Genomic DNA, 14,345 nt, shown 5'->3' on the forward strand with positions numbered 1-14,345 from the left:
ATGTAATCTCTATTATTTGAATGATTTGCATGGTTTCAATTGCCTCAACACTTAGTTAGAATTAATCTAGATTTGCTTTCATTGTTGTTAATTTGAATGAAGGATTTGATGTGTCAATTGATGGTGTATCTCCGCTCATACTTTTGGTAAATGGATGATTTCTATTCTACCGTGTAAAGTTAGTCTGACCCCATCCCCTGTGCATCCCAATATCTCGATCATAAGCACAACCCATTGAAGATTGCACCGGCCTTGTGTAGTTGTCCCTAGTGTGGCGAAGCGAGGTTTGGTTTCTCGAGATCACCCAGTTGATACTGTCTCCAGAATTCGTTGGATTAGATTAGCCTTCGTAAACCCTATCTCTTTTCCCCTTTCTTTCGAAAGTCTAAATCCCAAAAAATCCCAAAAAAAGAAGAAGAGCCTAAAATTGCTAAATCCATCTAAGTCCAGCAGTTCAAGATACTTGTCAAATGTAAGTCCCCCTTGAAATTTCAGCATACACTACCCAAGAAGCTATTCCACTAAAGTCGCTTGTTCGCACATATAGACCTTGGAATCAGTAGTGATTTTTCAGGAGAGGATAGAATGCCTTCGGGCATCCTATTCTAATGTTTGGTAGATGATAAAACAAACACCAACACTACATAACACCAAAAAATAGTATACAAATATGACAACCAACTGAAATAGAGATTTAAACCCATAAAGATTGATAACGAAATTAAGGATTGAAGTAGTTACAACTCCTCTAAACTTGATATGATGACTAGAAAACAACTCAAAATTATGGCTAGCAAAAGGAGTATGGCAGCCGCTATATGATCACCTTTTAATAGTATAAATTCCTCCTTGCTTTATTCGTACAATGCCTACACTCAAATCAGAATATAAATAATGTACAATATATATGGTGGCTCCTCTTTTATCAATATGATCAGCTGAAAATGATCATATTATCGCTTCCAACAAAGGGATGACTAGTATAAAATATGATATGGCCAACCAAAGAACGACTTATGACTGCATATAAATTTACCATAAAATAACATAGAAAATATAATATTCTAAGATCCCTCTGAACTAATATAAATATATTAAAACAAAACCTTCAAGTCATTGGAAATCCCATTTACAATTGAAATTGGAATACTAAAACCTTTCCTTTCAAATTTGACTACTGAATGAAACCACTCAATTGGAAACCAAAAGGGTTTTCACACATCGGCCCATACAAATGGGGACATTTAGCTTAGGTGTTTTAATTAGGTTGTCTTCAAGCTTGGCGATGGTCATAATTGTTAGCTTTTTCTACTGAGAGAAGGTATGTTTTGTGAGGGTCTAGATTGAGGGATGTTGCTAAGTTGTTGATGTTGTCATATTGCAAAATTTGTCAAGTTGGAAAAATCTTGTCAGAGCATTAGGTGTTGTGAGGTATTAATGATAGGGAAAGGAGTGGTAAGTTAATGCCTAAGGTTATGGATTTCAAGGATGAATTTGTGTAGGACCTAGGGGAGAAAATAGGTGTGAAAATTTGGCTAAGTCTGGAGTCAACCCCCTCTTGGCATGTGCAAATTTGTACAAGGTTAAGGGGGGAAATTGTGCACTAGTGTTAAGCCCAACCTCATGATCAAGAAATTTAATGTGTTGAACCAAGAGGGCAAATCTATGTACAACTTTGTGCAATGGACCCCCTCAAAGCCGCCCTCATTGTGCTTGATATCAGTTGAAAATGGTCTAAGTGTTGGTTCAAGAGGGGCTTCAACATGTATATTTTGTACAAATCAACCTAGGAATCCCAACCTATCTTATGTTGTGCAAAGGAAGGCACAAAACCACCAATAATGCATTACACTTAAAAGTTTGTTTAAAATTGTTAAATTTTGATCAGTTTTAGCAAGCAGGTAATTTTCAATTTTTATGAGTACTTAGATCACAATCTGATATCAGTGGATACTATGTGAATATATGAAATCCGAAGCATAAGGAGCAGATGCAAATTCGATCTGTTGAGTGTATATTCGAATTTGCTGAGTGACTATATAGGTTCGTATTGCTGTGTATATACCGATCTGCTATGTGTTCTTCAATATGTCAAGTTTATGTGTCTATGAATTCTCTGAATAATATGATCTGCCTGCTGTATATTATTCACGTCCTTTTTCTATTCCTATATGCCCTTTCTAAGGAAGACGCATATACTTATATACACACCCGATGGCTTTCTTCAGAAAGTCGTGACTCTAGACTAAACCCAATGGCTATCACTAACCTTAATTCATAAACACAATTGGAATCATACACAAACCGATAACAAATACAATCGATCATGTAATATAATTATAATAGCAAACCGGTAAGTATGGATTCAATCATAGTTGATTGGATAATTAATCTGCAAATACAAGAATAAAAAGCATCAAATGAATTGAATACACAAATGTCTAAGGCCGATAGGCCAATTAGACATTTGGGTTAGCTAGGTTGGTCATAGGAATCCGACCGTAGCTATAATATCATCAACACTCCCTCTTAGCTAGGGAGGAATCCTTCTTAACCTCTATAAGTCAGATCACCTCATCGTGATGACTAACACAATGATCACACTCATGTGTATGAAAGAAGCTTATCACCTCATCGTGATATTAACCATCATGGCTGCACCCATGGATGGTGTAAGAATAGATATCACCTCATCGTGATATCAACCATCATGACTCATCCATAGATATCACCTCACGTGATATCAACCATTATGGCATATCCATAGATATCACCTCACGTGATATCCACTATTATGGCTTATCCATAGATATCACCTCATGTGATATCAACCATTATGGCATATCCATAGATATCACCTCACTTGATATCCACCATTATGGTTTATCCATAGATATCACCTCACGTGATATCAACCATTATTATGAGATCGTCACCTTACAATAATGGTGAGATGTACAAGTGTTCATCATTGTGAAATTGTCACCTCAAAATGATATTCACCATGGCTCATCCAGAGGGTAAACACACAAGTACTAGAAAATCATTACGGACTCTCTCACGTGATGTTGTCATGGTGTCACACACATGACATCCACCATGAACCATATTAGAGGGTGTAGATAAGGGCTTTCACCTTAAGTCTCTCTCAAAGAGAAATGCATTAACAAGAGTTTACACTTTAAACATCTTTATAAAGAGAAGAATACATTAGTATAAAAATATAAACGAATCAATGATGCTAAGACTCAATCTTAGCTAGGGCTTAATTCTCCACCATACCAAGCTTACCTCGAAAGTACTCAACTTTATTTTGGAGAGAGGTTTGGTGAGAGTGTCTGTCGTCTGCTCATCAATACTAATGTATCTTAACTAAATAGCATTCCTTTCCATCATGTCTCTAACATAGTGATACTTGATCTCCACATGCTTTGACCTATCATGAAATACAAGGTTGGAGTTTGCATAACTTTGGGTGTATTCCAAGCTCACCAAGTATCCATCTATCCAGGAATATCATGACCTAGGAGTTAGCATAAAGGCCTTCCAACCTACATACATGGGACTCCATCTCATGAATCATAGTCCTCTGATTGATCACTAGAGATACCATCCCGACATGGTCCACTCCCTCTGAACCAATATGACCAAGATCCTCAGATATCAACCGAAGGACATCTTCTTAGCTGCTCCCTCTGTCATGGAAGCATACCCTGCTCACATGGTCCCAATCATGGAAGATATCTTGCTCCAAAAGACTCTCATCATCTGGTATGATCTACATACGGCTGAAAATGCTAGATCCAAGACCACCTTGGACCTACTGTCATAAGATCGAGCCCTAGACCATCATGAGATTTAGAACAAAATCCCCTTGCAGTACGCTCCCTCTCATTGGGAGAGACTTCTTGTCTCAACTTTGCTTTGTAACCCTAGATGCTATCATCACCTGCACAAATGCCTTGATAGTTTTCCTAAGTGGACTATTGCACTTTTGCAGGTAAATATTTGTTTTATAAAAATGGAAATTCAAAATCTCAGAATCTTCACTAAAGTCCCTTGCATATTCCTCCTGAATTTCAATCTCTTCATCACAAATAGAACTCCAACCCTCTATAGCCTAAAGAGCAACAGGCTGTGATTCTAAAGATGTCCTCTTTCAAATCCGAATCTCTTCAAGTGCTTTGATGAGTCATGTAGTAAGGTTTGAGGAGGAAGAGTGCAAAGTCTATAAAGACATTCATGACGAACTCCAATGACTTGAGCTGTCTTGATGTTTGATTCCTTGGGCAATGCAAGGACTTTGCCATCTATGAATGCAATTCAATGTCCTTTGTCTTCCAAGGCTGATATGGAGACAACATTTCGCTTAATTCCTGGAACGAATAGTACATCATTGATTTCAAGGAAATGCCTGATTTTAGGTGAAGAGAGGAGGTCCCAACTCCTTTTACGGAGTAACTAGTGTCATCTCCAATGATCACTTCTTCATTTGAATTTCTCTCCACCAAATCATTTAGGTGTCCTCTAAATCCGGTAATATGGCGAGATGCACCACTATCAATTATCCAAGTATTGTGGTTGGTAGGCACATTGTTTGAAAGGGCTGAATAGAATATGAATCCATCTGAATCCTTTTGTGGAAGAGTCTCACCAACATCCGCAATGGAAGCTTGAGGCATAGTCCTGGTTGGACATTTCATTGCATAGTGACCATATTTGTCACATCTAAAGCATTGGATTTCTGAAATATCCTTCCTTATTTTGAATGTAGGAGCACCATTGGATTCCTTATCTTTCTTCCTTTTGAAATGTCCTTTCTTACCTTTCTTCTTTGAGGAGTGTGAGGCAAGAACATGAATATCTTCATTTGTGGAGCTTTGGCCAATGCCTCTTGTAACCAATCTTGACTCTTCTTGAATGCAGTTTGTCTTCAATTGATCAAACTTAGGGAGTTTTGATCTTGCGCTTTCTTCTTGAATAAATGACTCCCATGATGAAGGGAGACCATTAAGAGCCAACATGGTTAATTCTTTGTTATCGATAGTGTGTCCAATGGTAGAGAGTTGATCTCTCAATTCAGTAATCCTCATGAAGTAAGACATGATGGATTCTCCTTTTGTCATCTTGATGTGGTTTAGTTGTTGTTTCAGTGTGAGAGCTCGACCCATGTTGTTGATCTCATACATCTCTTCTAATGTCTTGAACATGTCACATGCCTTCGTCAACTTGGAGATAATTGGCACAATGTGATCTTTCACAGAATCAACCAACATTTTCATTGCTTTGTTGTTCTTTCTCTTCCATTGAAGCTTCTCATCCTCTTCTTTTGGTTCCGGTATCGGTTCCTTCACAAATTCGTCTAATTCATTTTCCCCCAAGGCAAGCATAACTCTAAACTTCCAAGAGACGAAGTTTGATGCACCATCAAGTCTGTCTTCAACTCTAAGTCCGTTCACCATCTTGACATTGATAGATGTAATCAAACTTGAAGGCAATAATGGAGGATAACCCTGCTTCTATGAATCTGATCTGATCTTTCCTTAACCCTGCTTTGATACCATGTTAAATTTTGATCAGTTTTAGCAAGCAGGTGATTTTCAATTTTTATTAGTACTTAGATCACAATCTGATATCAGTGGATACTATGTGAATATATGAAATCTGAACCATAAGGAGCAGATGTAAATTCGATCTGTTGAATGTATATTCGAATTTGCTGAGTGACTATATAGGTTTGTATTGCTGTGTATATACCGTTCTGCTATGTGTTCTTCAATATGCCAAGTGTATGTGTCTACGAATTCTCGGAATAATATGATCTGCCTGCTGTATATTATTCACATCCTTTTTCTATTCCTATATGCCCTTTCTAAGGAAGACGCATAATACTTATATACACACCCGATGGCTTTCTTCAAAAAGTCGTGACTCTAGACTAAACCCAATGGCTATCACTAACCTTAATCGGTTGCAAACCGATTCATAAACACAATTGGAATCATACACAAACTGATAACAAATACAATCGGTCATGTAATATAATTATAATAGCAAATTGGTAAGTACGGATTCAATCATAGTTGATTGGATAATTAATCTGTAAATTAAATACAAGAATAAAAAGCATCAAATGAATTGAGTACACAAATTTCTAAGGCCGATAGACCAATTAGACATTTGGGTTAGCTAGGTTGGTTAGAGGAATCCGACCGTAGCTATAATATCATCAACAAAAAATTTCTTCCCCTATGCCTTTATGCAAGCTAGGTATCCAAACCCGCTTAGGCATATAACTTGTGCAAGGCAACTTATAAATCCTGCCTTGTATACTTGTTTGTGGATATAGGTACCTTAAACCCGCCCACTAGCTTGTGCATACAAATACCTATCATGGACTCAATAATAAATTTATGCATCTAACATTGTCAAATGTGCCCCATGTTCATTGTGTGCACGCACTTGTCCCAAATGCATTCAAGGAGGGAGGGTTTTGTGTGAGTAAAGGTCTCAACTCCGACCTCATGATGCAAATTTTTTCCAAAATTGTCTAAGGGGAGATCTTTCACCATGTTTGTGCAAGGGCACACTTGAAATCCGCCCTAGCAATTGTGTACACACTTGCCTCATTTACGCCTTGCAGTAAATTGTGCAAATCCTACCTTCATATGCGCCCATGGGTGTCTTGTGCATTTCACCTTCCCATATACACTCCCTTCCAAAGAGTTTACCTCTCCAATTGTGACAAAAGTTTGCAACCTTGCTGAGCTATCAACTCAGCAACCTTGTGAAACATTGAAACAACCCCAAAGTGCGGGACCTTGTGCAAAGGGGTTGAATCTCCGGAGAAGGCCAGCTTCCTTCTCAATCCAAGTGCAGGTGTTGAACCAACTCAACACTCCAAATTCTACTTCTAAACCTATCCTAACAACTTGTAGAGGAAAAGGGAAGAAAGAAATGCTAAAATGAAAGGAGGTGATGCACCAAGATAAGAGATGTTTCTCTCCCCACCCAGAAACGACACAAAGAATCAATCGAAATACCCAAGAGATGCACAAAGTAGGATGAAGATAAACATGGCATTGTATTGCAATATCCTTTAGATTTTGTAAATTGCACATTTAGTCAAATAGCTAAGGCTTAGCCTATTGGAAGTCCATTGAGGTAGATTGTAATAAAAAAAAAGATTCATTTCTGATTGTTTCATAGAGTTGTGAGTTTGTTTATTTGGATGCATAGTTAGATAATCCTTCATTGAACGGTTTGGCCATGACTACATTAGCTCTTGTACCCTTTTTGAGCCTCACTAATTTTTCTCACCATTTCTTGCCAATATGGTGAGTGAACAACAATAAAGCCATTCCATATGCATAAATGTATCTTTCTTTGAGTTGATTAGGAACCTCTCAAGAATCATTTTGAAATGCCATTTCCAGTAGTCCATTGAGTCTTGTATTTGTGCTGAAACTTTCTTGAGTTGTGGTAAAAAAAAGGTTTGTCCTCTACCTCAGCTTCAAATTATATAGGGGCAAAGGGGGATTTATTCCTTAATGTCCATTCTTTGGCAACAACAGATGGTTTACACTGCAATTTGTATTTCATCTATTTTCTCATAATCTTGAATATATTTTATCAACTGTTCTGATGGCATGAGTACACTATTCTCTCCAAGAAAATCTTTGACACCTTGTCTAGGGATGCCACACAAATGGAATTACACCCAATTGTATAAGCTTGAATTCTTCACACCACATCCATTGCAAATTCAAATATGCATTCCACATTCGGGTCCATTTTGAAGTAGGGTTGGGCCATGAGCTTGAACTAGCTGCTATTGTGATCCTTATGACAATTACTTTAATAAACAACACACAACACATTTGAAACAAATGAAAACTAAATATATATATATATATATATATATACAACTTCTCATTTAGTATTTTAAGAAAATTGATATATTCATATAAGAAAGTAAACAAAACAAGTTAGTTGAAAACAAAAATAAAAAGAATAATCAATAATCTTACCTCCGTTACAAAAATATTATTTTACAACATCTTTGGCAAAGAATGGATTGTTGCACATGTGTAGAAATAGCAACACAACTGCTTTGGAACCTTCACCGATCAATCTTCAACTCTATTTGAATAATGAAGTTCAGCAACAAGGAACAGTGTTTGTCTTCATTGATCAAAATGAGGTAAAATAAGTTTGTTTTAGTGTTTGAAGTGGTTTTTAGAGTATTTCAAGTGTTAGGGATTCATTTTACTATGATTTAGTCGAAGTAAAATGCTGAAAATGTTTTTTAAAATCCCCAAAAAATCAAATTTCCATTAAAAAACATGTGGGATGCATGTTGGTGCCTCTGGATCTGTGCCACTGGATGTGGGATGAATCCATTGTCAAATTTCGGCAAACTCAGAAACCGAACCAAATCGGAACCCCCACCCAAATCTAGAGTCAAAATATGCAGAATTGGTAACTTAGATCTAAAATATTGACTAGAATCAAATTGTAATTTATTCCATTCTTTGGTTGAGTATCAAAAATATTGTCGTTATCCCTTTGGTTGCTGAGCTCTATGGAATCTCTAGAATGCTTCTCATTGGGTGACCAATGATAATTGCTGCAAGCATTTTCTGCTCAATATATGTGTTTAAACTCATCAATTTCAGAAGTTGCCAGAATAAAATTAATTGAAACATACACTACTTATCTGTGTTAAGATACATTCGGTATATAAATGTGCAAAGGAGAAATTAAAAAGTTGATCACTTTCATGGGTTTTCGAAAAATATTTCTAATGTCAGAAGCAGGATACTTAAGAGTAAAATTTTTAGTAAATCATGCCTAATAGCTTTCTGAAGTTTATACTTATTTGTTTGTGATGAAGGTTTATCAGCAACTGGGTGATATCAAGATTGATTTTAGTGCTTCTCATAAAGGTTTTGATGCTAATAGTTATAAAAGAGAGCTGGATTTAGACACAGCAACAGTTACAGTGAAGTATGTTGCCGAGGGCATAGAGTTTACAAGGGAAGTTTTTTCATCCCATCCATATCAAATAATAGCTACAAAGATATCTGCAAACAAACCAGGTGCTGTTTCCTTTACAATGGCTCTTGATAGTCTCTTGCAATATGAATCGCATATAAATGGTAAAAATCAAATTATCATGCAGGGTGAATGCCCTGGGAAGAGAGTTCCCCCTAAAAAAAAATTAAATGCAGACATACAGGGAATCAAATTTTGTGCAATTCTTGAATTACACATTAGCAACGATGCAGGTGTGATATCTAGCATTGATGACAAGCAACTGAGAGTTGAAGGTTCAAATTGGGCTGTTTTTTTTTTAGCAGCTTCATCTTCGTATGATGGCCCTTTCACCAATCCTGCAGAATCTAAGAAGGATCCATTGTCTGTATCATCAGCTACCCTATATTCCATAAAGGATGTTTCATTTTCTGAACTTTATGCATCTCATTTGGCAGACTATCAGCAGCTTTTCCATCGGGTTTCTCTTCAGCTCTCTAACAGTGCAAAAAGTAGTTCTCAGAATAGTGGAAATTTGCCTTCAACAGTAAGAAATATGTTTCAAGTTATGCCTTGTGCAGACAAGCAACAAAAATTATTTGCGGAGAAGATATCAACAGCTGACAGAATAAACAATTTCACGAGGGATGAGGACCCAAGTTTACTGACACTCCTTTTCCAGTATGGGCGATATTTGATGATTTCATCATCTCGACCTGGAACATTGGTCTCAAATTTGCAGGGAATATGGAGCCAAGATCTTGCACCACGCTGGGAGTATTTTATCTCTCTTTTGTTTCTTCCTAGAATTCTTCACTACAGCTTTATTTTTTGTTCATGGATTTAATGTTATGCAAAGCAGGTTGTTGATCATAGTATTATGTTTCTCTTGTGGAGAATGTACCTAAACAGAATTTCTTCTACGATGGTACATACAGTTCAAATGTTTTAAGTAGTCTTTGCTTTCTGGTATTCATTGCGGTTTTGAGGTTTCTTTCTCTTGAGGAAAGCCTGAATTGATTTTTTTTTTAATTAATTAAATATAAGATGATGAGGAATTGCATTTTTGTTTTTTAAATTAAATTCTTTTTCTTAATTGTCATCTCTTGAGGAAAGCCTGAAATATGGTGATGGTTGTGAAAAGGCAAGCTTACAAACCTTCCTTTCATTAAAGGCCCCAAAGGGAAATTTATTGGGAATTTCACAGGCAAAGTTCATTATAGTAGTTCTGTTTTGAGTCTCACTCAATTGCCAGGTAAGAAAGAAATAGGTAATACTAACATTTGAAAATAAACAAACGGTCAATGTGAGCACTGAGTTTGTTCTCATGACTGACAGCAGCAAAACATGATGTATGGCGCAGTTTCATTGTGTCTTAATAATGGGAAGACGAGTCCAAGGGGTTAATATCAAGTGGGTAAAGCATTGGGTTCTCACTATGGAGACCCAAGTTCAAATCTCCAAAGTAACATCTAAGGTTGAATTCTAAGTGGTGATTCTTGGTCTTGCACTGTTTGGCTTATCATACTAATTTGTAAGTTATTGCTCTTAAGAAGCTAAGTATTGTATTGCGTGTAAAGAGCTAAATATTTGTACAGTTGGCTTGAAGCTTATTTGAGCTATGTTTGTAAACGATCAGAAAATATTAATCATGGCAAGATTGGAAGAGAATGTGCTCCATGTATAGTGTAAAAAAGTACAAGCTGATTATGCAAAGGAAAGCATTTTGGCTGCAACACTATAGGCTGTAAGGAGCAGATGAAATGCTGTGCAATTAATGTGGTCAGTGAGCTGTAGTTTCCTAGATTCATAATTTGGGATTGTGTTAAGCAACAGATTTGTTTGCCAATTTGGTGTCTGAATTGGATATAAGTTTGCAGTTTGTCACAACCCAGTCTTTTATTACGTGCATGACAACCACCTTTAGTTACATGGCAGGTTGTGATAATCTGCATTTCATGAGAAATTTGTACATAAGAAAGTACCATATGGTCATCATAACTACCAGACATGCAAGTACACAAACTGTAACTTCTAAACCAACACTTATGAAAATTCAAGCTAGTCCTTATTTGAAAATTCTTAACTTTTATCTTCTAGTAAACACAATCTCAATTTAACATGTTGGCTACCAATCAAGCCATACTACGTACAGGATACTAGAGATCCTACATTGATCAAGTTTCACAAATATCGTACTATGAACTCCTTCTGGTTTATGATGTCAAATTGGTTTTGTAATAATTTGTAATCACAAACTCAAAAGCCAAAGAATTGTATTAAAATCACACACATTTTATTGTAATGAAACAAAATTTTTGAGAGATATCTCTTAGAGATTTATAATGAAATGAATGCACAAGGTTAGATGGACTGAATTTAGTTGCTTATTCCGAAAGAGGGATCTTTCACAAGGATAGATTTCTTTGTTGGCCAAAAGAACACCAAGGGGTCATCAGTGGCCAATTAATTCCAACCATCTATAAGGAAAATATCAGCGTCAACATAAATAAAATCAGGTAATTTTTTGTCTGACCTTGATGGGATTGCATGTGAAGCATTTATGAAATCATGCATGTATGGTGATATATAGGTATATAATGCATAGAATCTAGCCTTCATGTGAAGCCTAAATGATAGCTGTTAATAATTCTAAAATAAGTAATAATTAGACTAGTAGCTATTATTGTAATAATAATAACAATATGAATAATGATGATTGTATTATAGAGGCTTAAACATCAATTAATTGATAGATTTTTTTACAACCTTAAAATTTCATGCATTGTGACTATTTATTACTGAAGAGGGATTAGGTTATAATATAAGAACCACATGTTACTGAGCCACAATTTTATAATTTGAATTAAAGTTTAGGAAATTTTGCATCAGTTCTATGTGTCCTATTCCATATTTAATTTTAAACCTTTGCTAAAAATGGAAATTCTTTCACAGTATCGACCATCTTATTTGCACACTTGTGCTTCATTTATATGTGTCGTCTAGTTATGGTTGTCTCTATTGATGGCAGTATCTTAAATAATAAATCCAAATAATGGTTTGCTGTCTTGCATATGTTAGGCGAACTTGTCTTCTTTATAACTCTTTTGCACTGTGGTCTTACTTTTCTTTATAGATACTGATTATAATGCTTTAAATTATGCAGTGCTTCCCCACACCTTAATATCAACTTGCAAATGAATTATTGGCCAGCGATCAGCTGCAATCTTGCTGAATGTCAGGAACCACTTTTTGACTTAATTTCCAACCTTTCTATCAATGGTTGCAAGACATCGCAAGTGAGTCCCATTTCAGCATTAACTTTGCAACCATTTTGAATGTCTCAGGTTGAGTTTTGTAACAATTGTTGTTCACACTTGTTGAAGTGAAATTATAATACATATTATTCCCTTTCTGTTAAGACTGTATTTTGGGTTATCACTTATCAATGAGCATTAGGTGAAAGTTTGGTCTAATACATAGTTGCAGATTTGGACTCAAAGTACTTGACAAAACTCGATAACTTTAAAATGTACTTTAGATTTCTTTAAAAACACATTTTTTTTCAAAACAGTTACACTGTATCAAATGAGTTTAAAAAACCATTGAGAAGTGATTTCTATTAGATTTGATTCTTGAATACAAATGTAGTACAAAATTGCATCATCATGTAGAGTTGGATACAATAGTTAACTGATAACTATTATGAATTTATGATGATTGTCTTTGAAAATCATCATGATGTGGAACTGGATGCAATAGCTAACTGATAATTATTATGAATTTATGATGATTGTCTTTGAAAATCATCATCAAAATTGCATATCTAGGCAAGTAAAAAATTACAATTTTTTACAATTTTCTCTTCCTTGTTCTAGTGTAAAATTGGGCAGTAGAAGATCTGATCCTTGCACTCAATTGTGTCTCTTTGCTTGGCCTAGAAGATTATGCCAGTGGTTCCACCCTACTATTAGATGGCAATGATTAATTTGAAGAGCACTTAGTTATACTGAGAAGGGGTGGGGGGATGAATCAGTATAACAACAAACTTCTACTTGTCTTCTCATTAATTTATCTGCAGGTCTTGAATTATCTTGGATGTCTTGCTAGAGGATGCTAGAGGAGTATCATGAATGGATTTGAGAATATTCTCATTCAATCTTGATTCTAGCACCAATTAAATCTCATCCTTATAGTAAATAATATCATCAATGACCTTGTATCAATCCTCCTATACCTTCCCATCCATGATCTCACAAGCCAATGTGTTCTTGGAGTATTCAACAAGAATATGGGATTTCCAATCCGCAGAAATCTCACACATGGCACATAAAGTGGGCCTCTTGGACAAGGCATCTACTACTACATTTTTCTTACCTTTAACATACCCTATATCAAAATTATACACTTGTAATTTTCTGACCCACTTCTACTGTCTTTCATTGAGCTCCTTCTCTCTAGGAAATACTTTAGATTGTTGTGATCCATCCTCCACAAATTTTCCTCCCACAAGATATTGTCTGAATTTGGCTAGGGCGTGCATTATGGCAAGCATCTCTTTGTCATAAGTGGAATAGTTTCTCTCAACTTCCCTAAGTTTTATACTCTCATAAGCTATGGGACGCTTATTCTAGATAAGAAGTACTTTGATTCCCTCTCTCAAGGCATCAAATTCAAGCACGAAAGGTTGGTTGAAATTTGGAAGTGCTAAGATTGGACTAGTACTCATTACCTCATTGAGGTGATCAAACACCCGCTGAGCTGATTTTGACCACGTAAAAGCCCCCTTTGCTGTAAGTTGTGAGAATCCCTTTACAAATCTTATGTAGTAATTTCATAACCTAACGAATCCCCTCAAATGCATTGTAGTCTTTGGTGGAGGCCAATTAATGATAGCCTAGATCTTTCCTTGCTCCACCTTAACCCCACCAACTCCAATCCAATGTCCCAAATACAACACTTTTGACATTCCAGACTCACATTTGGACAACTTGGGAATCAAGGACTATGCCTCCATGATACCCAAAACCTCAATAAAAGTGCTAAAGGTGGTCCTCCAATGTTTTACTATAAATCAAAATATCATTGAAGAATACCAATACGAAATTTTGCAATAACCTATTGAATATATGATTCATGCATGATTGGAAAGTGGCAGGAGTGTTGGTCAACCCAAAAGGCATGATCAGAAACTCATAGTGTTCGTAATTACACTGAAAAGTTGTCTTGTGTATGTCTTCTTCCCTCACTCTAATCCAGTGGTATTGTTGATGTGTTTTTTAGGACACCTCGAACATAGAATAAAATAC

General features: G+C 36.0%; 1 protein-coding gene across 2 annotated transcripts in view; it reads left to right on the forward strand.

Annotated features, from left to right (window-relative positions):
• Nucleotides 1–14,345, forward strand: part of LOC131071843 (alpha-L-fucosidase 2) — a 146,833-nt gene that overhangs the window by 49,026 nt on the left and 83,462 nt on the right. For both annotated transcript variants that reach the window (XM_058007804.2, XM_058007803.2), the window contains exons 3-4: nucleotides 8,897–9,813; nucleotides 12,203–12,335. In XM_058007804.2, the coding sequence (XP_057863787.2) occupies nucleotides 8,897–9,813; nucleotides 12,203–12,335 (1,050 nt within the window). The remainder of the gene's footprint in view (nucleotides 1–8,896; nucleotides 9,814–12,202; nucleotides 12,336–14,345) is intronic.

The sequence above is a fragment of the Cryptomeria japonica genome, chromosome 9 (assembly GCF_030272615.1).
Source record: "Cryptomeria japonica chromosome 9, Sugi_1.0, whole genome shotgun sequence".
NCBI lineage: Eukaryota > Viridiplantae > Streptophyta > Pinopsida > Cupressales > Cupressaceae > Cryptomeria > Cryptomeria japonica.